Here is a 26055-nt window from a genome sequence, read left to right on the forward strand (position 1 = left end):
TACGTCTCCCCACGGCCTTCCACAGCCATACACAGGTACTGGGCACAAGTCAGTCAATCTGTCCATCTGTCCTAAACCATACTTCTGTTCCTGTTGGCTGCCAGACTATCATCAGGATCCTGTGCACGATATCCATAGCAGAAGTTCACCACCTGGAAACATTTCTAAGACCAAGAGCACCTTGAAATAGTGCCAATTTTCTCTTTCCCCTCTGAAAAGTGATGCATATATAACAGGTTATATCTACAGGCTGCTCTGGTGGACAAGCAAGGACTTGTGATAAAGGACACACAGAAAAGCTGTACACTCACTGGGCTGGACAGAAAGTTTGGTCCCGGAGCCAAAGGTTAGTTTGTCGTAGCCGGTGCCATAGTCACACAGCATTTCCTTCCATAACAAAAAGCCCAGGGAGGCACTTGAGAAGCAGCACATCTCCCCAGGCCTTTTCCCAGCCATGTCTAGACTTGGAGGGGCAGTAGAAGGATGACATGAGGCAGGAGGATCACAGGGCAAGAGCGGAGGTTAGCAGTGAGCCTGTGTGGGATGAGGCTAGGGCTTGGGCCAGAACTAAGTGGGCCCCCCTTCTCCTTCCCATAGTGCCTTCAGGCTTAAGCCCTCACAGAAAACAGAAAGTGCAGGAACACTGTTGGACTTACACGGCCTTACAGCAAGTCTCGTTCCAGAACCGAAGACAGGCTTATATGCACCAGCTCCAATGGTCACACAGCATTTCCTCTCTCAACAAAAACCTTCCCCACCTCTTGGCAAAGCTGGGCATCCGCAGCCTGACTAGACAGTGCTGTCTGTCACTGAGAGTCAGGTACATCCTGAAGTGAAGAACGCCCCACCATCTGTCTATGTGATCAAGAACACCACTGAACCTATGGATACAACGCCATTTGGGAGGAATGTTCCTTCTTCCCTGAGCCCAAGACTATCCTGGAGGAAAACAGGTGGCATGTAAGCCCACAGCTGAAGAGCCATAGTCCCAGGAAGAGAGATGCTGGAAAGCTCAATGGGCAGTGGGTAGCTTTGCCCTACACAGAAGAAGAGTACAAGAAGGTGGTAGCACTTTCTAGCCTTGAAGTTGTGTCCCTTTGCCAAGTGTGAACTTGTTGTAGTTCACACAGAGGTTTTCACCTCAACAAGAACACAAGTTCATCCACATCCTTAGTGAGAAAGGCAATCCCTTCTCTTGAAGAGCCTGAGGCCCTGGCTTTGTTCCCCATAAAGAGAAAACTTTCAGCAGACATCCAGAAACACTGTATATTGCAGTAAACCAATATCCACTGGTGCACACTTCTGCCAGATTAGGCCTGATCTTCTTCTTAAGTAAAAGAAGGGCCCTGATCCTCTTGCTAAGGCAAAGGAGGCCACTTTTCCCTCAGGAAAGGCTCTGGGCATCCTGGGTTCTGTCAGAGCAAGGAACGGGCCTGCTCAGATCAGATAAAGATAAGTGCTCAGGCAGTTGGAAAGGGTGGATTGGGATAACAAAGCACAAGAAATACTCCCAGCTGGGCAGCATTTGTACTTACTGGGCTCCACAACAAGGCATGTCCCTGTCCCCAGCATCAGTTTGTAGTTCCCTGCATTCACAATGTGTGTCACACCCAGGCAAAAACCATCAGCTGTCATGCCAGTTACTCTAGAACATAGTGCCTATGTTTTTCCTTCCCTCTCATATGTGTCCCAGATACAACCAGTATGTCTACAAGCTGATCCAGTGGACACTCAAGGACTTTTTACAGCGGAGACACAGGAAAGATGCATGCTCGCTGGGCTGGACAGAAAGACTGGTCCCTGAGCCAAAGGTCAGCTTGTTGTAGCCAGTGCCATAATCATACAGCATTGCTGGTGAATAACCAGCATCCTGTGCATGATGTCCATAGACCGTTTCTCTAAATAGCAGAAGTTCACCACCTGGAAACTTATCTAAGCACAAGAGCACCTTGAAGCATTGCCTACTTGTTCCTTCCCCTCTGAAAGATGACACAGACAGAACAAGTTATATCTACAGAGTGCTTTGGTGGACACTCAAGAAGTTTTGACAAAGACACACGGGAAAGCTGCACACTCACTGGGCTGGACAGAAAGTCTGGTCCCGGAGCCAAAGGTCAGCTTGTTGTTACTGTAGCCATAATCACACAGCATTTCCTTCCATAACAAAAAGTCCAGGAAGGCACTTGAGAAGCAGCACCTCTCCCCAAGCCTTTGCCCAGCCACACCAAGGGTAAGGAAACACAAATCCTCCGTGTCTTTCTTCTGCACCTCTGACTTTTTTAGGATCTTAAGCTGCCTAAAATTGGGAAAGCGGCAAGAGGAGACAGCATAAAGTGGAGAAGCAGGAGAAGAAAACATACTTGGCAGAACATGTAGCTTCGTCCCTGGCCCAAACTGGAGTTCCCTTGCATTGTTGTTAACACAGTGCTACACACCCTAACAAGAACCCAAGGCTCAGCATCCTCTCTCTCCTGCTCTGGTCTCATTTTGGAGGATAGGGAAGAGCCCCTTGGACAGGAGATGGACAGGAGATGGACAGGAGATTTTCCTCAGGAACAGCAAGACAAAGAAGAGGGACAGATGAAAACTGAGGGGTGATTTCTGAGGCTACTTGGAGAAGCACAGTTATTCAGTGGCACAGGGACCTCTGAGGACACAGTGGCAAAACTGTCAAATGCATGGTCTTGGGTTGTTGTGCTGAAGAGAAAAAGCACACTCTTGTCATCAGTTCTTTAGTTTAGGAACAACGTAAGATTTCCCCGAGACCCCAGTACACCTTTCCTCTCCTGTGTGCTTGTCCTGTGCTGTTGCTGCAACAAAGCTTTAAGACAAAATTGTTGGGTGATATTGTCACACACAGCCATTAACCCACTTACTTGGTCAGATGGTGACTTTAGTCCCTGACCCAAAGGTGAAGCTGAGGCTGCTGTCACAACAGTAGAGCACTTCACAGGAACCCAGAAGGTTAAAGCCCAACTGGCAACACCTCTACCAGTCTGGCTGTGCTGGCAGCCTCCTCACATTTCTGCAGAGTAAATCAGTGGGGGGCAATCTCACTTTCCTGGCTTTCTTGAGGGTCCTTCCACTTCTGGCTCTCTGATCTGCCACATTACATTCCTGCTGCGCACTCACTGGGTTGGATGAACAGTCTGGTCCCTGAGCCAAACAATGTCAGCTTGTTGTAGTTGTAGAGCAAGAAGGGTTGTTTTGGACCAAGCTCACACGGTCCCTTAAAGCATAATGCATCACTAGATATGGTCACACTTAAACGATGAAACAACCATGTTATTGCTCTCAACCACCCAAAGAAAGGCCTTGCAGAATACAGAAAGTGTAGGAACACTGTTGGACTTACACGGCCTTACAGTGAGTCTCGTTCCAGAACCGAAGACAGGTTTATACAGACCAGTTCCTGTGGTCACACAGCATTTCCTCTCTCAACAAAAACCTTCCTAACCGCTTGGCAAAGCTGGTCGAATCATATCCCAGCTAGACAGTGCTGTATGTCTCTGAGAGTCAGCTACATCCTGAAGTGACAACATCCCCGTCTCTCTATGGGATTAAGAGCACCATTAGAACTACGAGTACAAAACTTCTGGACTCCTGCTTCTGCCCTGTGCCACACAAGTAGGAATTTCATGCAAGTTCACCATCTCAGAGAGTCCTTTTCATTGCCTGCCTTAAATGAAATAGCACCTATATTCTCCTTCCCATATGAAAGGTGACCTTGGTACAACAAGCACATCTACAAGGCACTCCAGTGGACACTCAAGGACTTTTAACCAAAGGACACACAGGAAAGCTGCACACTCACTGGGTTGGATGGACAGCCTGGTCCCTGAGCCGAAGGTCAGCTTGCTGTAGCCATAGCCATCATCACACAGCATTTCCTTCTAGAACAAAAACTCTAGAAAGCTCTTTGAGCATTCAAGATGAGGCTGGATGGGGCTTTGAGCTACTTGATCTAGTGGGAGGTGTCCCTGCCCATGGCAGGGGGGTTGGAACTCGATGATCTTTAAAGGCCACTTCCAACTCTACCCATTCTATGATTCCATGATTAGAGGAGTGACACAAGGCAGAAAGATCCCAGGGCACAAAAGGAGGTTGACAGTCTGTCTGTGCCAGAATTAAGGGGCACCCCTCTAAGCATCCCCTTCCTGTTCCCAGAGTCCCTCCATGCTGACCTCTGGGTTGTGGTTAGGGTGGGAAAACTCTACCAAGGTGAGAGAAAAACAGTTGGGTGTTACATGTTCCCTGGAGCTCAGAGACCTTTAAAAGTAGTAGGCACTTCTACCTTGGTCAGCAAGCACTTAGTGGGCATCTCAAGGAGACTTGTCTCACTCCCTAAGGTACCTTTGTGCTAAGCACCATTTTTCACACACTGCTTCCCGCAGTAGCAGCAGCAACACAAAACCACTGGGAACAGTGACATAGAAGAGCTAAAACACCATTGGAACAACTTCGGTGGGGATGGGACCAGGTTTCCAAAGTTCTCTGAAGTGTCAGTGCTCTATCACACACACATCTAACTATACTAAGGGTGGCAGGAGCAATGAGAGCAGGCATGTAAAGAAGCTTTGGTGCGGTAACAGACCGCGCATGAGCACAAGGCAACAACACATGTGGGAGAACCAAGTTCAAGGGACGCATGGAAAATTGCTGGTGTCCCAAAATAGTGGTTCCCAAAATTCATTCCCCTCAAAATAAGTAAGAGCGAGACAAAAATGAAACAATTCCATTTTCCAGGAAAAGTTGCTGCTTACCTGGTAACACTGAAAGCAGTGTTCCCTTTCCAAGAGTGACTTTGCCTGCAAAGTTCACACTCTGACACATTTAATTACAAAAATATCTCCATCAGCCCTTCACATGATCTCAAACACAAAGCACCTGCATTCAGGCCACAGCCAAACTCCCTGACACAACAGGCTCGAGTCCAATGACACTACCTTGAACAAAGGAAAAATCTATTCCGCAGCTCACTTGCACTTCTCAGAAAAGCATTTCCTTTTGCCTTTCCTAATTTTTAAGACCCATGAATGACAACTCCCAGCCATGGTAATTTGTGCCCAGAATCAGGGGCACCATGCACCTGAAATGCCTCTTTATGGGCAGGGAACCCTTGGAAGTTCATCAGCTTTGGATATGTGTGGGTTTTAAAGGCTTCTGTGAGACAACTGCTCAGTGACCATTAAATGGTGCACGCTTCTTCCACACCAAGCCTAGATGCACTTCCTGAGGAAGAGAAGAGTAGGCTGGGAAGGAAGGACACAGCTCAGGAGAAACAGTTCACATGCAGGAGATGCCTGATTGGACCAGATAAAGGTCAGTGCTCAGGGAGGTGGAAAGGGAGGATTTGCATCACAGAACAGAAGAAACATGGGCAGCAGTTGTACTCACTGGGCTTCACAGCAAGACGCGTCCCTCTCCCCAGCACCAGTTTGTAGTTCCCTGTGGTCACACAGTCCTTCACACCCTTACAAAAAACTAGAACTCTCATGACAGGTACTCTACAACTGATCTCTATCTGAAAACAGGCAAAACCGTAGCCTTGATAAGCAATCTCTTGGTAATCTCATCAACAGGAGGGATGACAAATGGGACTCTGGTGCAGATCTGGCCTTTCCTCAGCAGAGTAAAGGACAGCCACCCGGGGCTTTGCTAGACAGAGTCATCAGAAACCTCTCCCAGCTGTCACAGGGACAGATGGCCTTGGCACAAAAGATATCTGTCCCTGAGCAAGAGGGTTCAGGACCACAGCCTGCTTTTGGGAAAGGCAGAGAGCAGGATCTGGCAGGAGTAAGCAAGCAGAAGGACTAAATTCATGGCCTTGAGGAATCAAGGTCTCTGCTGCTACCAGAGAAAGCAGAGCAAAAAGCCTCACAGGCTGAACAGTCTCCCTCCAATATAGCTACACTTGTTTGTGACCACAGATTTCTGATCACAACTCCCCTTCCAGCCCTAGATCAGCCTTAAAAGCAAAACTCCTCTCCTGGGCTCTTCTGCACACAGCGTACACTTTCAAAATGTCTTTCTCAGTTCTGTGTGCTATATCTCCCCCCTACAGACATACACACAATCTCCATCCCTGCTTAAACCAGTTTCCAATACAGCCCAGCGAGATTTATCAAAGCGATGTGACTTTCTGATCCTTACTCCTTCAGGCAGGGTTTATTCCTGCTAGGATGCACCATCAGTTGTGTCCCAATTCCAAAGTCAACTTTCCAGGTGGATGCTGAAGTCACACAGTGACAACACTTACTAATAGCACACACAACTCTACTACGCATGTGCCTTGATTCCTGCTCACTGGCAGACCATCAGCAGCTTGGAGCATTTTATTCAGTAAACAGAAGTTCCCCAGCTAGAAACTTTTCTAAGCATGACATCACCTTTCAGCAGTCATTGCTCATTTGTGTGGGGATTTCATGCAAGTTCACTATGTCAGAGGCTCCTCTGATGGCTTAAACTGCCTGCATTAAATGAAACTATGCAAATGGACCCTTAGTAATGAAGGTGCTTATGATCCTCATTAGAAGAAAAATGAGTCTATTGACTTTACAGCTAGACCTGGCACAACAGGTCCTGCAAAGATGTTTGCAGACCTGATCCCAAAGCCTTGTTGTGCTGGATTGGCAAAAAGGGATGGGAACAACAATATGAACACGGTCTAGCATCAGAGTAACTGATGAAGTCCAAATTCCAGTGGGTCCAGATTTCCATCTGCAGGAGGGTTTTTCTTCCAGCTTCCACAATACACCAGATGGGCAGACAATCCAAGAACTGTTACAGTAACTTAAATCAGTGCTACTCATTTCAGCTAGCCAATTCCTTTTGTTACCAAGTCATGGTGCTAAAAGGGCCTCTGCTCTATATCCACAATAAATGAGAGAAATACATATGAACATGTTTCTTACTTGGTTTCACAAGAAGCTTTGTCCCTTTTCCAAAGAAAACTTTATATGCAGTGTTCGCACAGTGAGAAACAACCCAACAAAAACCATCCTTGAAGCCATCACTTACACATCCACAAATACAAGTTGTCTGATCCAATCACTGAAAACTTAACCAAAAAAATATAGCACTTTCTTTATGGAAAGATGGGGATATGGGAATTTAAATGTCTAATCCAGCTTTTACTACTCCATGAGATGATCTAGAAGCATAAAGTTTCCAGAAAGTTTTCCAACACACACACTACTCTTGAGATTTCATCTCTTTTTAAAAGTGTTTAGCTATCATTATTTTTTATTTGAATCTACAAGTCTAAACTTCTGATTCTTGATTCTGTCAATTTATTGCTGCATATCATGTAAAAAAAGTCTTTATTTTTTTTCAATGGAGTTAAGACATATTACCAAATCATCTCTTGGTTTTATGAAGATATATGGACCTGCCTCCTTCATACACTCTTGTACTTCCCCACCGCATGTTTGAATAATTTATCTGTTCTGCATCTGTAAATTTATGCTTATCACCCACAAAATTCTGCAATAATTCTGTAACTTTGGACTTGTTTTTAAGCAGACATTTTGATTTTTTTCCCCATTGAATGGGTTACACAACAATGTTGGTGCTATTCAGAATAAAATTAATCTGAAGCTACTTTGCCAAAGTATAGCCTTTCCTGGCCATCCCAGAGTTATATTGGGTCAAAATAAAGGTTTTTGTCTACTTCCTAGATCAATTTTCAGTTTTGCTCCACTTCCAAAGAACAGCTTGGCACCAGAACCTCATATGTGACACAGTAACTGGCCACATTACCAAATGTCCTTCTTGAATAATCTGAGAGATCTTACTTACAGAAAATATGTGCAAAATAAAATATTTAAGGACAGAATGATTCTGGCTTTTACAAGTGCTAGATTAGGTTAGTGAAGTCATACTACTCTTTTAAACCTGTTTTTTTTTCCCTGCTTTGCCCTACTCAAAAGAAAACAGACCCTCAAATTTTCTCCGCATTGATTAGTAGCAGACCTCTCGAAAACAGAAACTGAATGTACCTTGATAAGAAAACATGAAAAGGATGTTGAACCACATCTAATTTTAATAGAACTGTTGGGTTTACCACAACATATGTGGATATATGAAGAGTACAGATTAAGCTTAAAGATGGAACTCAGTGTCATAAGTTTTACATATCATGACAAACAGCATTTTATATACTAAGCAAAAACTATCTGCATTCCTACCCTTGAATTCAGTAGCACATTTTGTCCTTTAGCCTCATTCATGACCCTCTTCCCCAAAAGACAGCACTGTGTACTTACAGGGTAGCACTGACAACCTTGTTCCTGTCCCAAAGAGAACCTTTTCTCCAGCGCCATACACCCAGTGCAACAAGCCCTGTCAAAATCTCACTGAGCACAGATGCAGTTGTCCCCTCCACAACTCCTGAAATTCATCCGCAGAGAGGGAGGAAAGACTTTCCTCAATCCCTGACCATTGATTAAATGTATTTTGCCCCAAGATGCTCCTCCTTGCACCTTGAGACCTAAGCATGCTGCATCATCTACCTTCAGTTTTCTCCTACACCAGTATCATGACTGTATCTCAGAAAAAGTGGTACTTTTTCTCAAGCAGCCAAACAGCCAAATCGTGTGGGGACTCAAGATACCTACAGACTGAAGGGCTTGGCTACCAGCTTTTCACTGAATTTCACTGAATTTTTAGAGTTGGAAGGGACCATAAAGATCATCTAGTCCAACTCCTCTGCTGAAGCAGGATTGCCCAGAGCATGTTAGAGCATGTTACTCAGGACCTTGTTTAGGTGTCTTATAGGCTCCTGGAGTGTTGTGGTGGAGTTGGGACCTGTAGACATTTCCAAACCATTTGGCGTTCTCAGACATAGGGGTCCATAGAGCTGAGTGCCCAGGTCAGTGCTACAGATGTCAACTACCAATCACACTTATCTTAAACCTACCATGCTGCTCACCAGGTCTCACAGTGAAAATGGTCCCCCTGCCAAACATCACCTTCCCCACACCAGCACCCACACAGGGAAAGCTGGCAGCCCTTCCTCCCTTTCCCAGTAACTCACTGGGCTCTGGGACAGCAGCCACCATGTTGGTCATCCTAGACTGTGAAGGGTCAGTACTGGTAAGGTGTTTATCCAGAGAGATGGGCAGCAGTGGCTGAAGCAAGACCTGCAGAAGTAGAACCAAGGATGCTAAGGAAGACACACTGTCTTCAAAGAATTGGTGTGCTTTTGAACCATTGGAAAATGAAGTTTAAAATATTTAGGCATCTAAAACACCAGAGGTATCAAGAGAAGGAAAAAAATTGCAGATCACAACCATTCAATTTAAAGGCAGAAAGCTAATTCGCTACTTTACAGAAGGCAGATATTGAAGCATCTTTGAGATGTTGCAGGTGTAGGCACCTAGCTATCCCAGACCTGTTTTGAGAATCCCACCCTATAGCATCACTGCAGCTTCCAGAGCTGTTTAAGCAGAGACACAAGCAGGCTTCTAAATTGAGCTGGAGTGTCATTGCCTGCAGCACACCCCCCCAACTAAGTATAGAGTGAAGGGAGAATCCGTGATTTAGATTAACCTAAACACTGTAAAACACCTCAAAGGAAGCCAAAGAAACCCACCTAAAACAAGACCTTGGGGCTTCTGGAGAAAATTAATTGTTCAGTTCCCAAGATCTTCACTACTAAACAGTCACGAAGAAGAGAAAAATGAAGCAATTCAAGTTTGTACTGTGATTGGCTAACTATGGGCTACAACTGAAAGCACAGATCCCTTTCCAAAAGTGAATTTCTCAGCACTATACAACTATACACTATATCTCAGCACTATACAAACCCTGACACATTAGATTACAAAACTGTATCTGTCTCCCCTGTGAATGACCATGTGCAAAAAGCTATTGCAAATCTCTCCAACACGACAGACTCAAAGGCAGTCCTGCCCAGGGTGCTGCCCCGGACACGGGAAAATCTGTTCCTGAAACCATGATCCATGTACAGTCACTCATCCAAGTGGGAGGTTTTGTGCATGTCCATCATCTCAGAAATTCCCCTGATGGCTTACATCGTCTGCATTAGATGAAGGAGCTCCAGTGTTCTCCTTCCCATCTGTAATGTGACAGAGACGATTAAGTCTACAGGGCACTACATGGGACACTCAAGGACTTTTAACAAAGGGACACACAGGAAAGCTGCACACTCACTGGGTTGGATGGACAGTCTGGTCCCAGAGCCAAAGGTCAGCTTGGTGGAGTCATAATCACACAGCATTTCCCTCCATAACAAAAAGCCCAGCAAGATATTTCAGATGCAACACCTCTCCAAAGCCTTTGCCCAGCCATGCCAAGGGTAGGGAAACACAAATCCTCCGTGTCTTTCTCCTGCACCTCTGATTTCTCTTTAGGATCTTTCAGATCTTAAGCTGGGATCTTTCCCGCTTGCTTAAGTGGGAAAGTGGCAAGAGGAGACAGCATAAAGTGGAGAAGCAGGAAAAGAAAACATACTTGGCAGAACACGTAGCTTCGTCCCTGGCCCAAACTGGAGTTTTCCTGTGTAGGTGTTCACACAATGCTACGCACTCCTACAAGAACCAAGGCTCAGCCTCTCTCTCACCTGCTCTGGTCTCCTTCTGCAAGGAGAGGGACAAGCCCCTTGGACAGGAGACGGCATTTGCCTTAGGAACAGCAAGACAGAGAGGAGGGACAGATGAAAACTGAGGGGTGATTTCTGAGGCTGCTTGGAGAAGACCAGCCATTCACTAGTACTAGGACTTTTCAGGACAGAGTGCCAAAATGCCTTGTCTTTGGTTTGATGTGCCAAATTAAAAAAAAAAAAAAAAGCACGCTCTCTTCATTGGTTTTCTAAAATAGAGAAAAATAGAGAATATAAAAAATATATATATAAAAAATAGAGAAATAGAGAATAGACTTTCCCTCAGAGTTCTGCTTACTTGTCCTCTCCTATGTGCTTGTCCCGTGCTGTTGCTGCAGCAAAGCTTTAAGACAAAATTGGTGGTTGAGATTGTCACACATAGCCATTAACCCGCTTACTTGGCCAGACGGTGACTTTAGTCCCTGAGCCAAAGGTGAAGTTGAAGGCGCTGTCACAACAGCAGAGCACTTTACAGAAGCCCAGAAGGTTAGCTCTCAGTTGGCATTACCTCCGCCAGTGCAGCTGTACTGGCAGCCTCGTTACATACACCCTGGGAGAGCGGGATGCTCACTGTGAAGTGAAAACCTGCTGCGTTTCTGCAGAGTGGAGAATAATTTCACCTGCTTGGCTTTCTGGAGGGTCCTTCCACTTCTGGCTGCCAGTTTACCCAGGTTAGAATCCTCCTTTTGCTCTCCACACCCGATCCAGGCTGAAAGCAACTATCATAATGATCTGCAGCTTTCCTCTCTCTGGTTATGCTCAGAAAGACAGTCTGCCTACCTAGAGCTATTTCACAGGACTCTCAGGAAACATTTGCACCAAGCACGATCTGAGCCTTGCCCAAGTTACCTGAAAGTCCTAAGGGAAGGAACAGAACGGATCCCCCTTTTACGTCTCCCCACGGCCTTCCACAGCCATACACAGGTACTGGGCACAAGTCAGTCAATCTGTCCATCTGTCCTAAACCATACTTCTGTTCCTGTTGGCTGCCAGACTATCATCAGGATCCTGTGCACGATATCCATAGCAGAAGTTCACCACCTGGAAACATTTCTAAGACCAAGAGCACCTTGAAATAGTGCCAATTTTCTCTTTCCCCTCTGAAAAGTGATGCATATATAACAGGTTATATCTACAGGCTGCTCTGGTGGACAAGCAAGGACTTGTGATAAAGGACACACAGAAAAGCTGTACACTCACTGGGCTGGACAGAAAGTTTGGTCCCGGAGCCAAAGGTTAGTTTGTCGTAGCCGGTGCCATAGTCACACAGCATTTCCTTCCATAACAAAAAGCCCAGGGAGGCACTTGAGAAGCAGCACATCTCCCCAGGCCTTTTCCCAGCCATGTCTAGACTTGGAGGGGCAGTAGAAGGATGACATGAGGCAGGAGGATCACAGGGCAAGAGCGGAGGTTAGCAGTGAGCCTGTGTGGGATGAGGCTAGGGCTTGGGCCAGAACTAAGTGGGCCCCCCTTCTCCTTCCCATAGTGCCTTCAGGCTTAAGCCCTCACAGAAAACAGAAAGTGCAGGAACACTGTTGGACTTACACGGCCTTACAGCAAGTCTCGTTCCAGAACCGAAGACAGGCTTATATGCACCAGCTCCAATGGTCACACAGCATTTCCTCTCTCAACAAAAACCTTCCCCACCTCTTGGCAAAGCTGGGCATCCGCAGCCTGACTAGACAGTGCTGTCTGTCACTGAGAGTCAGGTACATCCTGAAGTGAAGAACGCCCCACCATCTGTCTATGTGATCAAGAACACCACTGAACCTATGGATACAACGCCATTTGGGAGGAATGTTCCTTCTTCCCTGAGCCCAAGACTATCCTGGAGGAAAACAGGTGGCATGTAAGCCCACAGCTGAAGAGCCATAGTCCCAGGAAGAGAGATGCTGGAAAGCTCAATGGGCAGTGGGTAGCTTTGCCCTACACAGAAGAAGAGTACAAGAAGGTGGTAGCACTTTCTAGCCTTGAAGTTGTGTCCCTTTGCCAAGTGTGAACTTGTTGTAGTTCACACAGAGGTTTTCACCTCAACAAGAACACAAGTTCATCCACATCCTTAGTGAGAAAGGCAATCCCTTCTCTTGAAGAGCCTGAGGCCCTGGCTTTGTTCCCCATAAAGAGAAAACTTTCAGCAGACATCCAGAAACACTGTATATTGCAGTAAACCAATATCCACTGGTGCACACTTCTGCCAGATTAGGCCTGATCTTCTTCTTAAGTAAAAGAAGGGCCCTGATCCTCTTGCTAAGGCAAAGGAGGCCACTTTTCCCTCAGGAAAGGCTCTGGGCATCCTGGGTTCTGTCAGAGCAAGGAACGGGCCTGCTCAGATCAGATAAAGATAAGTGCTCAGGCAGTTGGAAAGGGTGGATTGGGATAACAAAGCACAAGAAATACTCCCAGCTGGGCAGCATTTGTACTTACTGGGCTCCACAACAAGGCATGTCCCTGTCCCCAGCATCAGTTTGTAGTTCCCTGCATTCACAATGTGTGTCACACCCAGGCAAAAACCATCAGCTGTCATGCCAGTTACTCTAGAACATAGTGCCTATGTTTTTCCTTCCCTCTCATATGTGTCCCAGATACAACCAGTATGTCTACAAGCTGATCCAGTGGACACTCAAGGACTTTTTACAGCGGAGACACAGGAAAGATGCATGCTCGCTGGGCTGGACAGAAAGACTGGTCCCTGAGCCAAAGGTCAGCTTGTTGTAGCCAGTGCCATAATCATACAGCATTTCCATTGATAATAAAAAGCCGAGCCAGGCATTTCAGAAGCAGCACCTCTCCCCAAGCACTTGCCCAGCAATGTCTAGGTTTGGGGGGCAGCAGAAGGGTGAAACAAGGTAGGAGGATCCTGGACAAGAACAGAGGTTGACAGTCTGCCTGTGCCAGATCTAAGGGGAAAGTTTCAGGTAAATTGCTCCTCCAATTGGGAGTTTTTGCACATGTCTACTGTCTCAGAGACTCCCCTGATGGCTTACATTGTCTGCATTAAATGAAGGAGCTCCTGTGTTCTCCTTCCCATCTGTAACATGAAACAGCTACAACACCTAAGTCTACAGGGCACTACTTTGGACACTCCAGGACTTTTAACAAAAGGACACACAGGAAAGCTGCACACTCACTGGGCTGGACAGAGAAACTGGTCCCGGAGCCAAAGATCAGCTTGTTGTAGTTGGAGCCATAATCACACAGCATTTCCTTCCATAACAAAAAGCCCAGGGAGGCACTTGAGAAGCAGCACCTCTCCCCAAGCCTTTGGCCAGCCGTGTCTAGGCTAGCAGGTGCAGGAGAAGTGTGTCAGCGCTTCCCACTGCAACAGAAACCCTGCTGGGATCCAGTGGAGTAGGACAGCCTCCCCACAGGATGTTTGAGAGCAGGAGTGTGGCCACTTTATGCATCCCAGCCAAACTAAGAGCAAGGGGGGTCATTTTGGACCAAGCTGGCACATGCCCTTAAAGCAAAGTTCATCACTAGATATTTTCACACTTAAATGATAAAAGAACCAACCATGTTACTGCTCTCAACCATCCAAAGAAAGGACATGCAGAAAACAGAAAGTGTAGGAACACTGTTGGACTTACATGGCTTTACAGTGAGTCTCGTTCCAGCACTGAAGACAGGTTTATACAGACCAGTTCCTGTGGTCACACAGCATTTCCTCTCTCAACAAATACCTTCCCAACCGCTTGGAAAAGTCGTTACTCACATCCCAACTTGACTGTGCTGAATGTCACTGAGAATCAGCTACATCCTGAAGTGAAGACCCTCCTAATCGGTCTGTGGGACCAAGAGCATTGTTGGATCCATGGGTTCAAACCCCATTTTGATGCACTGCTGCCTCTGCCATAAGCCACATGAGTAGGAATTTCATGCAATTTCACCATCTCAGAGACTCCTTTTCATCATATCCCTTAAATGAAAATATGCCAATTTTCTCCATCCTCTATGAAAGGTGACCTAGGTATAACAAACACTTCTACAAGGCATTCCAGTGGTCACTCATGGACTTTTGACAAAGGACACAGGAAAGCTGCACACTTACTGGGATGGACAATCTGGTCGCTGAGCCAAAGATCATCTTGCTGAAGCCATAGGGAATTTCTTTCCAGAACAAAAAGTCTAGAAAACCATTTCAGAAGTGGCATCTCTCCCCAGGCTTTTGTCCAGCCATTTCTTCATTAGGATGCAGGCCACAGCCAAACTCCCTGACACAACAGGCTCGAGTCCAATGACACTACCTTGAACAAAGGAAAAATCTATTCCGCAGCTCACTTGCACTTCTCAGAAAAGCATTTCCTTTTGCCTTTCCTAATTTTTAAGACCCATGAATGACAACTCCCAGCCATGGTAATTTGTGCCCAGAATCAGGGGCACCATGCACCTGAAATGCCTCTTTATGGGCAGGGAACCCTTGGAAGTTCATCAGCTTTGGATATGTGTGGGTTTTAAAGGCTTCTGTGAGACAACTGCTCAGTGACCATTAAATGGTGCACGCTTCTTCCACACCAAGCCTAGATGCACTTCCTGAGGAAGAGAAGAGTAGGCTGGGAAGGAAGGACACAGCTCAGGAGAAACAGTTCACATGCAGGAGATGCCTGATTGGACCAGATAAAGGTCAGTGCTCAGGGAGGTGGAAAGGGAGGATTTGCATCACAGAACAGAAGAAACATGGGCAGCAGTTGTACTCACTGGGCTTCACAGCAAGACGCGTCCCTCTCCCCAGCACCAGTTTGTAGTTCCCTGTGGTCACACAGTCCTTCACACCCTTACAAAAAACTAGAACTCTCATGACAGGTACTCTACAACTGATCTCTATCTGAAAACAGGCAAAACCGTAGCCTTGATAAGCAATCTCTTGGTAATCTCATCAACAGGAGGGATGACAAATGGGACTCTGGTGCAGACAAGAGCATTATTGATTTGGTCTTTCCTCAGCAGAGCAAAGGACGGTCATCCAGGGCTGTGCTAGACAGAGCCATCAGCAACCCCCACAGCTGTCACAGGGATGGATGGTCATTGCACAAATGATATCTGTCCCTGAGCAAAAGGGTTCAGGACTGCGGCCTGCTTTTGGGAAAGGCAGAGAGCAGGAGTAAGCAACAGAAGAACTAAATTCACCGGCTTGTGGGATCAAGGTCTCTGCTGCTACCAGAGAAAGCAGAGCAAAAAGCCCCACAGATCGAACCAGTCTCCCACCACATCAGTTACGCTAGCTCACGACCACAAAACTGTTCCACTAAGTGGAGCAGGAAAAGGCTTTAAAACTTACAGGGCTTTGTCCTTAGCTGAGTTCCACCTCCAAAGATGACTTGGTTGCCATAATTAGTCCCACAGTGCTTGCCTTCACAACAAAAACCCTCTAACTCGTGTCCTCCTTGCACTACCTTATTCCTTCCAAAGCTGTAAGCTATTCAGCAGGGGCTGACTTATCCAGGTCGAAAAGATTGTGATATAAATGAAGTGGGAAGTCCAAGCACCTGCCTGGGTGGAAAGATGAGGAAAGAGTCACCCCCACTGACAGGGATTTTCTGAGCATTTTGTTCCTTTCCCAAAGGTGAGGTTCATGTTACTCTGCCCATAGTTCACCCAGCAGCCTACAGCTTGAGAACTTTACAACAACCACAAATAGCAAGGGGACCTGTGAAGAGACAACGTGACCTCAGGAATGCTGGCACTGGTGGCTTCCCAGTGACTATGTGGGAGCACACAAAGTGCTCCTTTGAGGCATTCACTTGCCTTTCCTCAACATCCCCAGTCCCACCTGAGTGCTGAAGTCAACAGATGCTCCTTGCAGCTTGATACCCCCTTTCAGGAAATGCTGAGTGACCATGAGGATCCAGCTGCCAGGAAGCCTTTGTATGGGGAGGCAATTACCTCTCAGCAGAGAGAGTTAAAGAGCCCTGCCCCATGCACTGCCCATTCTCTCTACCCACATGGGCTGCAACCAGGTTATTCTTCCTCCCCGAGATTTCAGCCAACAAGCCACTCAACACAGAGCTACTTACGGGGTCTCACAGAAAGTCTGCTTCCGTTCCCAAAGGAGATCTTGCCAAGACTTGCCCCTGCAAATTCCCACAGTCACAGCCAGCTTTACAACAACCCCACAGCTAGCAGAAAGGAAACACTGTCACCTTCAGAAGAGGCTGACATTTGTCTTTCCTGGCAGCATATGGAAAAAATGGTGAAAGACAAGGGAAATCACTAATTCCCGAACTACGACAACAACCTTCCCCACCCACAAGGCTCACACACAACTGTTCATCCTCTGGCAGGGCTTTTGCCCACAGGGCAGCCCCGCTTTTGAGCCCCCTCAGGAGAGGCCAGTTCTGCTCAGGACACATCTGTTGAGACATATGCATCTGAGAGCACTTACATGCCTTCGTAAAGAGCTTTCTCCCCTTCCAAAGACAAACCTTCTGCCCTGCCTCCCCTCCTCCTGCAGCAGGTCACAGCTTTTCCATGCCCAGAGACAGGGCACAGTATTGTGCATGCTCACAAGAAGGCTTCCCAAAATTTACACCCTGACATTATTGCCTTGGACATTTCTGCATTGCCCTGCAGGGCTTAAAAGTAACTTTGACAGTACTCACAAGGCTTCACACTTAGCTTTGTCCCAGCTCCAAAGGTGTACCTGTTCCTACTGACACAACAACAGAAGCCATTACACAAATGCCCTCATCTCCCCAGAGAAAAGAAGCCGTTAGTCTGGCTGACAAGGACCTTCCCAGCAAGGCACAGAGGACACTGTTTCAAAAATCATGCAGACTTCAAGTTGAGATTTACCCTGTACAACAACAACCTCATTGAAGCCTGTGCTGAAGGTGTTCTCGAAGCTTCTGATGGGAGAGAAGGCATTTCATGTGTGCAAAGGTAAAACAAAAGGATAAATATAAAAGCACCGTTATGGCAAGAGAGGCATATGAGAAACCCATGGCTAGATGTACACTCACTGGGGTGGATGGACAGTCTGGTCCCTGAGCCAAAGGTCAGCTTGTTATAGCCAGAGTCATAATCACACAGCATTTCCTTCCATAACAAAAAGCCCAGCCAGGCACTTGAGAAGTAACACCTCTCCCCAAGCCTTTGCCTAACCACACCAAAGATACAGATACACAATTACTCCACGTCTTTCACCCGCACCAGTTGGAAAACAGCAAGAGGAGACAGCATAAAGTGGAGAAGCAGGAGAAGAAAACATACTTGGCAGAACATGTAGTTTTGTCCCAGGCCCAAACTGGGGTTTTCCTGCATTGGTGTTAACACAGTGCTACATACCCTAACAAGAACCCAAGGCTCAGCCTCCTCTCTTACCCTCTCTGCTCTGCTTTTCAAAGGCGAGGGACAAGCCCAGTGCATCAACACCTCAGCTCCAAATGTAAGTTTGCCATAACTCACAGTGACACTGTGACACTCTGCTTTGCAAAATGGTGCACTGCTGTGCATATATGCTGGAGAAAGACTTGAGAACATGGCAATGCAAGGTTCTTATTGGAATAATCTAACCAAAGTTACTGGCCTCAGCATGTGTATTGAAATAAACACTTCCTCAGCCATATTCCTCTGCCTGCTTAATCATTCCAGACACTCACTAGTCTAGTTATTGTTCACCACCTCGTTAGTCACCTGTTTATTCTTTCCTCTGACTCCACACAATAGCAGCATCAGTCAATCAGTGTGTGCAGTGTGTTCAGCTTTTCAGACAGTGTTTAGAAGCTTTCTGACTGCTGCTGTTGAGTCTCAACAGTCTGTGTTACTTTTCTGCTATGTTCTCTTGCAACGCCCAACCTCCTTTGCAGGCTGCACTTTATACTGTATTAATTAATACTCGCTGGGTTCCAGTCTCAGCAGGGGGTTCCACTACCAAACGTGAGCTTATATCATGCCCTGAAGACTGCACAGTAGTTCAGCACACAACAGAAAACTCCCCTCCATCCCCTCCAGAACTATGTCTTCCACAGCAGTTTAGATTCAGCAGTGATGTATATAGAGCTGTATATACAGCTACAAACACAAGCAAGCACTCTATAAGCGCAACAGGGCCAATTTTCCATTATCCAGGGCCACAGAGAACCTGAGCAGTCCTAGATAGCAGAAGAAACTGAATAGATGGTTATTTTGAGAAGGGATGAAAAGAATAATGCAGAAACATCACATATCAGAACCTAAGTTCAGATTCAAAGAAATTTGCATCTGAGCTAGCAAATGGAAAAACAACAACAAAAAACACATCAAAAAATCGCCAACAACCAAATGCAAAAGAGAAATCACTCGGAGCCAAACTGGGGTAATTTAGACAAGAATGTACAAATGTATCATCTCAATTTGAACAACTTATTAGTTTTGCAGGATAAAAGCTGCCTTAACAATGCTGTAAGCTTTGTAAACCAAGTCGTTCCAAACTTGAAAAATGCATTCATACAAAACCCGAGATCGAGGCACAATGCATCAACACCTCACTCTCTCATTACTGTCAAGCCAACGTCCTTCCTTAAAGTCAACCCATAAAAGACCCCTGTCCCTGGAGAGCTTGGAAATTCAACAGAGTATGAGATCATGGCTAATTCATTACTTAATGAGCAAACAACGTCCAAGCACAAGCGACACCTCTCTCCCACTCTTCCTGCAAAACCAAGAACACAGTTCAGTTTGCTCTCCGTCCCAAAGAGAAAGTGGGATTTATTTTCTGAGAAAGCCGAGAGAACACCTAAGCCACAGGTGAAGTATTTACAGTTCCTTTCACTCTCTTCCCATGGGGAAATAATATTGGTCTGGCATTCTTCTGAGATCATTTTACTTTTCTCGGCTATTTATGGTTTTGTGAAAATAAAAAAAATATCTGGAAGAATCTACAATTCTGGCCGAACATTTACTTGAGATTTTACTACTGAAATAGTAAAAAATTTTACTTGAGGTTTCTGATTCAAATGCTCGGGAAAGCTTCGTGGGTGTGAGTATAAACTCACAGTTTTCAAAGGAGGAAAGAACTAATTTATGAGGTTTTTTTATTTCCTTCACTGTTGTTGCCTTGTATATCTCCAAATCTGAGCAGCTATCAGGAAGTGGCCCCTTGTTTATAGTTAGGGATGAATTTTCTTACTCATAATTTTATTCCAGATGAAGGGAAGCTATAAACTACAGAGTTTTCTGTGAATATTTTTCAAACCTGAGCGTACCTTCCCTACAGTTAGGCATTTACCAAACTTGCAATGTTCCCATACCTGGAGAAAGAAGGTGCTTAGTTCCTACTCCAAACCTGAGTTCATTAAACTTCTGGAAAGAAAGGCTTTTAGGTCTTCTCTCACAGGAGAGCTCCACAGCTCCTGCAATTTACTTCATTGCTCTGAGGACCATCTCTCTCGCTCTGCAATATCCAGCACATACTACGGTCACTGTAGTGACTGTAGTGACTATGGTCACTCTTTGTGACCTTTGGCAACTGCCCGATTCTGAGCTGCATTTCGCTCCTCTCTTAGCAAACATTAACCTTGGGTTTGGGTGGATTGCATTTTTCCACCAAACACCTCAATGTCCCAAATCTCAGAAATCTTACTTGCTTTTACCACGAGCCTCGTTCCAAGTCCAAACGTAAGTCGGTAGGTATTCACAGACACTGTGCTGCTTGCCATAGCAAAAACCCTTGCACACTGCTATCCACCCCAGTTCACCAAATAACTACCCTCAAGGAAATCCTTCAATTTCCCACACGCTCCCTTGCAATCCCTTACATCTGACCTCCATGTCCGTTGCTTGTTCTTTTTCCTCCCCATGCTACAGTCTCATTAATACCACAAGGAAGACCCACAAGGCTCTTCCCTCCCTTTCCACCTCCATCCATGACAAATCCAAACTGGCACCACTCACTAAAGACCGTGAGGCACTTTCCACATCTCTCTTCTATTTCACTTGCTTGTTTTCCCTTTTCACTCGCTCCCTTTCCCCAGGATGGACGCTTTCCTGGTGCACGTTGGTCAAATAGGAAGTCTGCCACTTCTTTCCAGGGCATAGTAAAACCATCCCAAATTGCTTTGCAGAGCCACTACGCTCTTAGTTTTGAAGCTAGAGTACAGTGTCGTCTGTGTTGAGTCCACCTTGACCCAGAGAAGAGACAGCTCACCTGGGGCAACAAGAAGTTTGGTTCCGCTTCCCCAAGTGAGTTTTCCCCATCCTCCAGCACCAGCACAGTGTGACAGGCCTATACAAAATGGGCCTCTTCATTCAGCCACCTCAGTGTGTGCCAGAGCGTTTGGATACACTCAGTCATGGATCTGCCTCTGAGAGAAGCCATAAATACCCAGACAGACTTCCATGACCTCTAGCCTGTCTTGGCCAAAGACCTTCTTCCATGTTCAAATGCATGGGAATAACGAGATTTGATTGCAGTCCCCTCAGGTATCAGAGATGGGAGAACCTACTCCCTAGATAGCAGAGAACACTTGATGATCCCTACCCCAAAGCCTTTTTGTTCTGGAATGGCAGAAAAGGGACAGGAATAACAAGATGAATCCGGTCTCGGGTCAGAGGAACTGATGAAGTCTACATTCCCATCCAGATTTCCATTTACAGGTGGTGTTTTTTCACAATGAAAGAACTATCACGGTATTTAAATCAGTACTATGCATTTCAACGAGACAATTCCTTTTCTTGCCAAGTCACAGCACAGCCTTTGGACGTAATTGTCGAGTGAGATGGTCACACATAGCCATTAACCCGCTTACTTGGCCAGATGGTGACTATAGTCCCTGAGCCAAAGGTGAAGTTGAAGGCGCTGTCACAACAGCAGAGCACTTTACAGAAGCCCAGAAGGTTAGCTCTCAGTTGGCATTACCTCCGCCAGTGCAGCTGTACTGGCAGCCTCGTTACATACACCCTGGGAGAGCGGGATGCTCACTGTGAAGTGAAAACCTGCTGCGTTTCTGCAGAGTAAATCAGTGGAGAATAATTTCACCTGCTTGGCTTTCTGGAGGGTCCTTCCACTTCTGGCTGCCAGTTTACCCAGGTTAGAATCCTCCTTTTGCTCTCCACACCCGATCCAGGCTGAAAGCAACTATCATAATGATCTGCAGCTTTCCTCTCTCTGGTTATGCTCAGAAAGACAGTCTGCCTACCTAGAGCTATTTCACAGGACTCTCAGGAAACATTTGCACCAAGCACGATCTGAGCCTTGCCCAAGTTACCTGAAAGTCCTAAGGGAAGGAACAGAACGGATCCCCCTTTTACGTCTCCCCACGGCCTTCCACAGCCATACACAGGTACTGGGCACAAGTCAGTCAATCTGTCCATCTGTCCTAAACCATACTTCTGTTCCTGTTGGCTGGTGAATAACCAGCATCCTGTGCATGATGTCCATAGACCGTTTCTCTAAATAGCAGAAGTTCACCACCTGGAAACTTATCTAAGCACAAGAGCACCTTGAAGCATTGCCTACTTGTTCCTTCCCCTCTGAAAGATGACACAGACAGAACAAGTTATATCTACAGAGTGCTTTGGTGGACACTCAAGAAGTTTTGACAAAGACACACGGGAAAGCTGCACACTCACTGGGCTGGACAGAAAGTCTGGTCCCAGAGCCAAAGGTCAGCTTGTTGTCACTGTAGCCATAATCACACAGCATTTCCTTCCATAACAAAAAGTCCAGGAAGGCACTTGAGAAGCAGCACCTCTCCCCAAGCCTTTGCCCAGCCACACCAAGGGTAAGGAAACACAAATCCTCCGTGTCTTTCTTCTGCACCTCTGACTTTTTTAGGATCTTAAGCTGCCTAAAATTGGGAAAGCGGCAAGAGGAGACAGCATAAAGTGGAGAAGCAGGAGAAGAAAACATACTTGGCAGAACATGTAGCTTCGTCCCTGGCCCAAACTGGAGTTCCCTTGCATTGTTGTTAACACAGTGCTACACACCCTAACAAGAACCCAAGGCTCAGCATCCTCTCTCTCCTGCTCTGGTCTCATTTTGGAGGATAGGGAAGAGCCCCTTGGACAGGAGATGGACAGGAGATGGACAGGAGATTTTCCTCAGGAACAGCAAGACAAAGAAGAGGGACAGATGAAAACTGAGGGGTGATTTCTGAGGCTACTTGGAGAAGCACAGTTATTCAGTGGCACAGGGACCTCTGAGGACACAGTGGCAAAACTGTCAAATGCATGGTCTTGGGTTGTTGTGCTGAAGAGAAAAAGCACACTCTTGTCATCAGTTCTTTAGTTTAGGAACAACGTAAGATTTCCCCGAGACCCCAGTACACCTTTCCTCTCCTGTGTGCTTGTCCTGTGCTGTTGCTGCAACAAAGCTTTAAGACAAAATTGTTGGGTGATATTGTCACACATAGCCATTAACCCACTTACTTGGTCAGATGGTGACTTTAGTCCCTGACCCAAAGGTGAAGCTGAGGCTGCTGTCACAACAGTAGAGCACTTCACAGGAACCCAGAAGGTTAAAGCCCAACTGGCAACACCTCTACCAGTCTGGCTGTGCTGGCAGCCTCCTCACATTTCTGCAGAGTAAATCAGTGGGGGGCAATCTCACTTTCCTGGCTTTCTTGAGGGTCCTTCCACTTCTGGCTCTCTGATCTGCCACATTACATTCCTTCTTTTACTGTTTATCCCTTATCCAGGCTCAAAACAGCCTGGAGCAGCATTTTCAGAGCACATTTCCCTCAACAGTAGTAATCCTCCACCTGGAAAATCTTCTAGACATGAGAGTATCTTGAAACACCGCCTGTGTTCCTCTTCCCATCTATAACATGACACAGACATAACAAGTATGTCTACAGGGCTCTCCAGTGGACACTCAAGGATTTTGACAGAGGAGACAAACGAAAGCTGTGCACTCTCTCAAGACAGTCTGGTCCCTGAACCGAAATAGCCGTAGCCATAATCACACGGCATTTCCTTCCATAACAAAAATCCCAGCAAGCGATTTGAGAAGAGCACCTCTCCCCAAGCGTTTGCCCAGCCATGTCTAGGCTAGCAGGGGCAGCAGAAGGGTGACAGTGCTTCCCACTGCAACAGAAATGTCATTGGGATCACGTGGAGTAGTACAGCCTCTCCATGGGGCAGCTGGGATATTTGAGAGCAGGTATGTGGCCACTTTGTTCGACCCAGCCAAACTGAGAGCAAGAAGGGTCATTTTGGACCAAGCTGGCATATTCCCTTAGAGCAAAGTTCATTACTAGATAAATGGTCAAACCCCCAGCACAACACTGCTGTTAACCACTCAAAAAAGGCCTCACACAAAACAGAAGGTGTAGGAACACTGTTGGACTTACATGGCCTTATAGTGAGTCTCGTTCCAGAGCCGAAGACAGGTTTATATGCAGCAGATCCCGCAGTCACACAGCATTTCCTCCCTTAACAAAAACCTTCCCCACCTCTTGGCAAAGCTGGGCATCCGCAGCCTGACCAGACAGTGCTGTCTGTCACTGAGAGTCAGCTACATCCTGAAGAACACCCCGCCATCTGTCTGATCAAGAGCACCACTGGACCTATGGATACAATCCTGTTTGGGACCACTGTTCCTTCTGGACTAAGCCAAAGCCTCTCCTGGAGGAAAGCAGCTGAGAGAAAAGAGATGCTGGAAAGCTCAATGGGCAGTGGGTAGCTTTGCCCTACACAGAAGAAGAGTACAAGAAGGTGGCAGCACTTACTAGGCAAAACCTGAAGTTGTGTCCCTTTGCCAAGTGTGAGCTTGTTGTAGTTCACACAGTGGTTTTCACCTCAACAAGAACACAAGTTCATCATATCCTTAGAAGAAAGTCTACCTGTGCCTGTGTGACCATGGCACAAAATGTGTGTCCCTGAGCAAATGGTTTCAGGACCCTGCACTGCTTATGTGAAAGGATGTAGATTACTGACAGAATTGAATAATTGAGGGCATACTTTAGTAGACCTTTCTTCAACTCATACATATCTTTCTTTTTTTATACATTACTGAACAGAAAATGGTTTAGAACTTACTTGGTTTTATCTTTAACTGCACTCCGCTTCCAAAGGTGAATTTGTTTCCATAGCTATTGACACAGTATTTCCCTTCAAAACAAAACCCCTGTTTTCTCCTCCAGTCACTTATTAATTCCTTCTTGACATTTCTTTTAAGTTAGTTTGCTCAAGTAAATTCCTTGGCAACTTCAACTTTGATTTCCTTTAAAGATTTTCATAATTGATGGTCTCTTTCAGTTTTGACAGAGATGACCACTGACTGCAAGATTTGTCTTTCCTTCAAGTGGGGAAATTTTACAAGTATTAACAGCAACATTACTCTTCCAGCATTAGATCAACATTAAAAGCAGACATCTCCCCCTGGACTTTCCTACATACAGTGTAAATCTTCAAAATACCTTTCTTGATTCCCCCAAAAAACAATACTTGTTCAGATCTCTATCCACTATCCACAATAACCCAGATTTTATTTTTTTTTTGGTCAATGAGTGAAAACCTGGATGGAAACCTGTCTGTAGCCAGAAGTAGGAGCAACAGAGCAAAAGGTAAGACAGTTTTCCCAGCAGAGACAAGATCTGCAGCTTCTGAGAGTTAATGAGAACAATGCTCCGGACAATAGAATTAAAAGGACAGTGAATGTCCCTGCAGGTCTGGGAGATTTCTGGGAACATGTAGTAGTGAAGAAAAGGAGTATTTGGGGTAGGACTCTCTCTCCAGTTGCAGAAAGCTGTAACTGAGCGATTTGCTTATTCTTTTTGGAGAAAAAGAAACATCCAGCATACAGTCCATAGGGATGGTTGCTCTCTATCTGTCCCCTCAACAGAGGCTGCCCAGAAATTTTTTTTGTAGTCATTGTTCCAGAACCTGCATTAAAGTAATTTTGAACATTCACAAATGAAATAAAGCATTTAGTTCTCAGTGACACATACAGGAGAGTCCAGTCCTCCAAACAGGTATTTAGCTTTATAATTTTTTTTAGCTGATGCAAGGTCAACCTTAGCCTTCGATTTCCCACAAAAAGAAAAAAAAATGGAATTTTAACAGCTGTTTCACAGAAAGGGGAAATAGGCTTTCCTTTCCTTACTCCTTCAGGTTTTCTACTTACCTGATTTCACCATCAGTCGTGTCCCACTTCCAAAGATGACTTTCCAGTTGGATGCTGAATTCACACAGTGACACATCGACTAACAAAAACCACACACAACTTTTGGACCAGACAAGTATATGAATTTTTCAAAAGAAATCAAGGGGGAAAACAGATGTCACCCTTGTCTCATAGCTTTGACTCCAAATTAGGATGCCTTTCTAGCTGCATGCCTCTGATCTTTCTCTAGAAATGCAGATAGAAACAATTCTGAAATGTGTGAAGTAGAAAATCAGGCTCATTACCCCGTTAACATAATGCAGTGGAAACTCCTTGGACAGTTTTTAAGTAGAACAATTTTTGCCATAGGAGAACAGAAGAATTTGCATTTATAATGTGAAACAACTGTGTG

General features: G+C 45.8%; 1 protein-coding gene across 1 annotated transcript in view; it reads right to left on the minus strand.

The window, feature by feature from the left end:
* Positions 1 to 26055, minus strand: part of LOC141474795 (T cell receptor alpha chain MC.7.G5-like) — a 290098-nt gene that overhangs the window by 17354 nt on the left and 246689 nt on the right. Inside the window, exon 3 of the mRNA XM_074162876.1 lies at positions 2079 to 2128. Coding sequence (XP_074018977.1) covers positions 2079 to 2128 — 50 coding nt within the window. The remainder of the gene's footprint in view (positions 1 to 2078; positions 2129 to 26055) is intronic.

The sequence above is a fragment of the Numenius arquata genome, chromosome 23 (assembly GCF_964106895.1).
Source record: "Numenius arquata chromosome 23, bNumArq3.hap1.1, whole genome shotgun sequence".
In the NCBI taxonomy this organism is placed as follows: Eukaryota; Metazoa; Chordata; class Aves; order Charadriiformes; family Scolopacidae; genus Numenius; species Numenius arquata.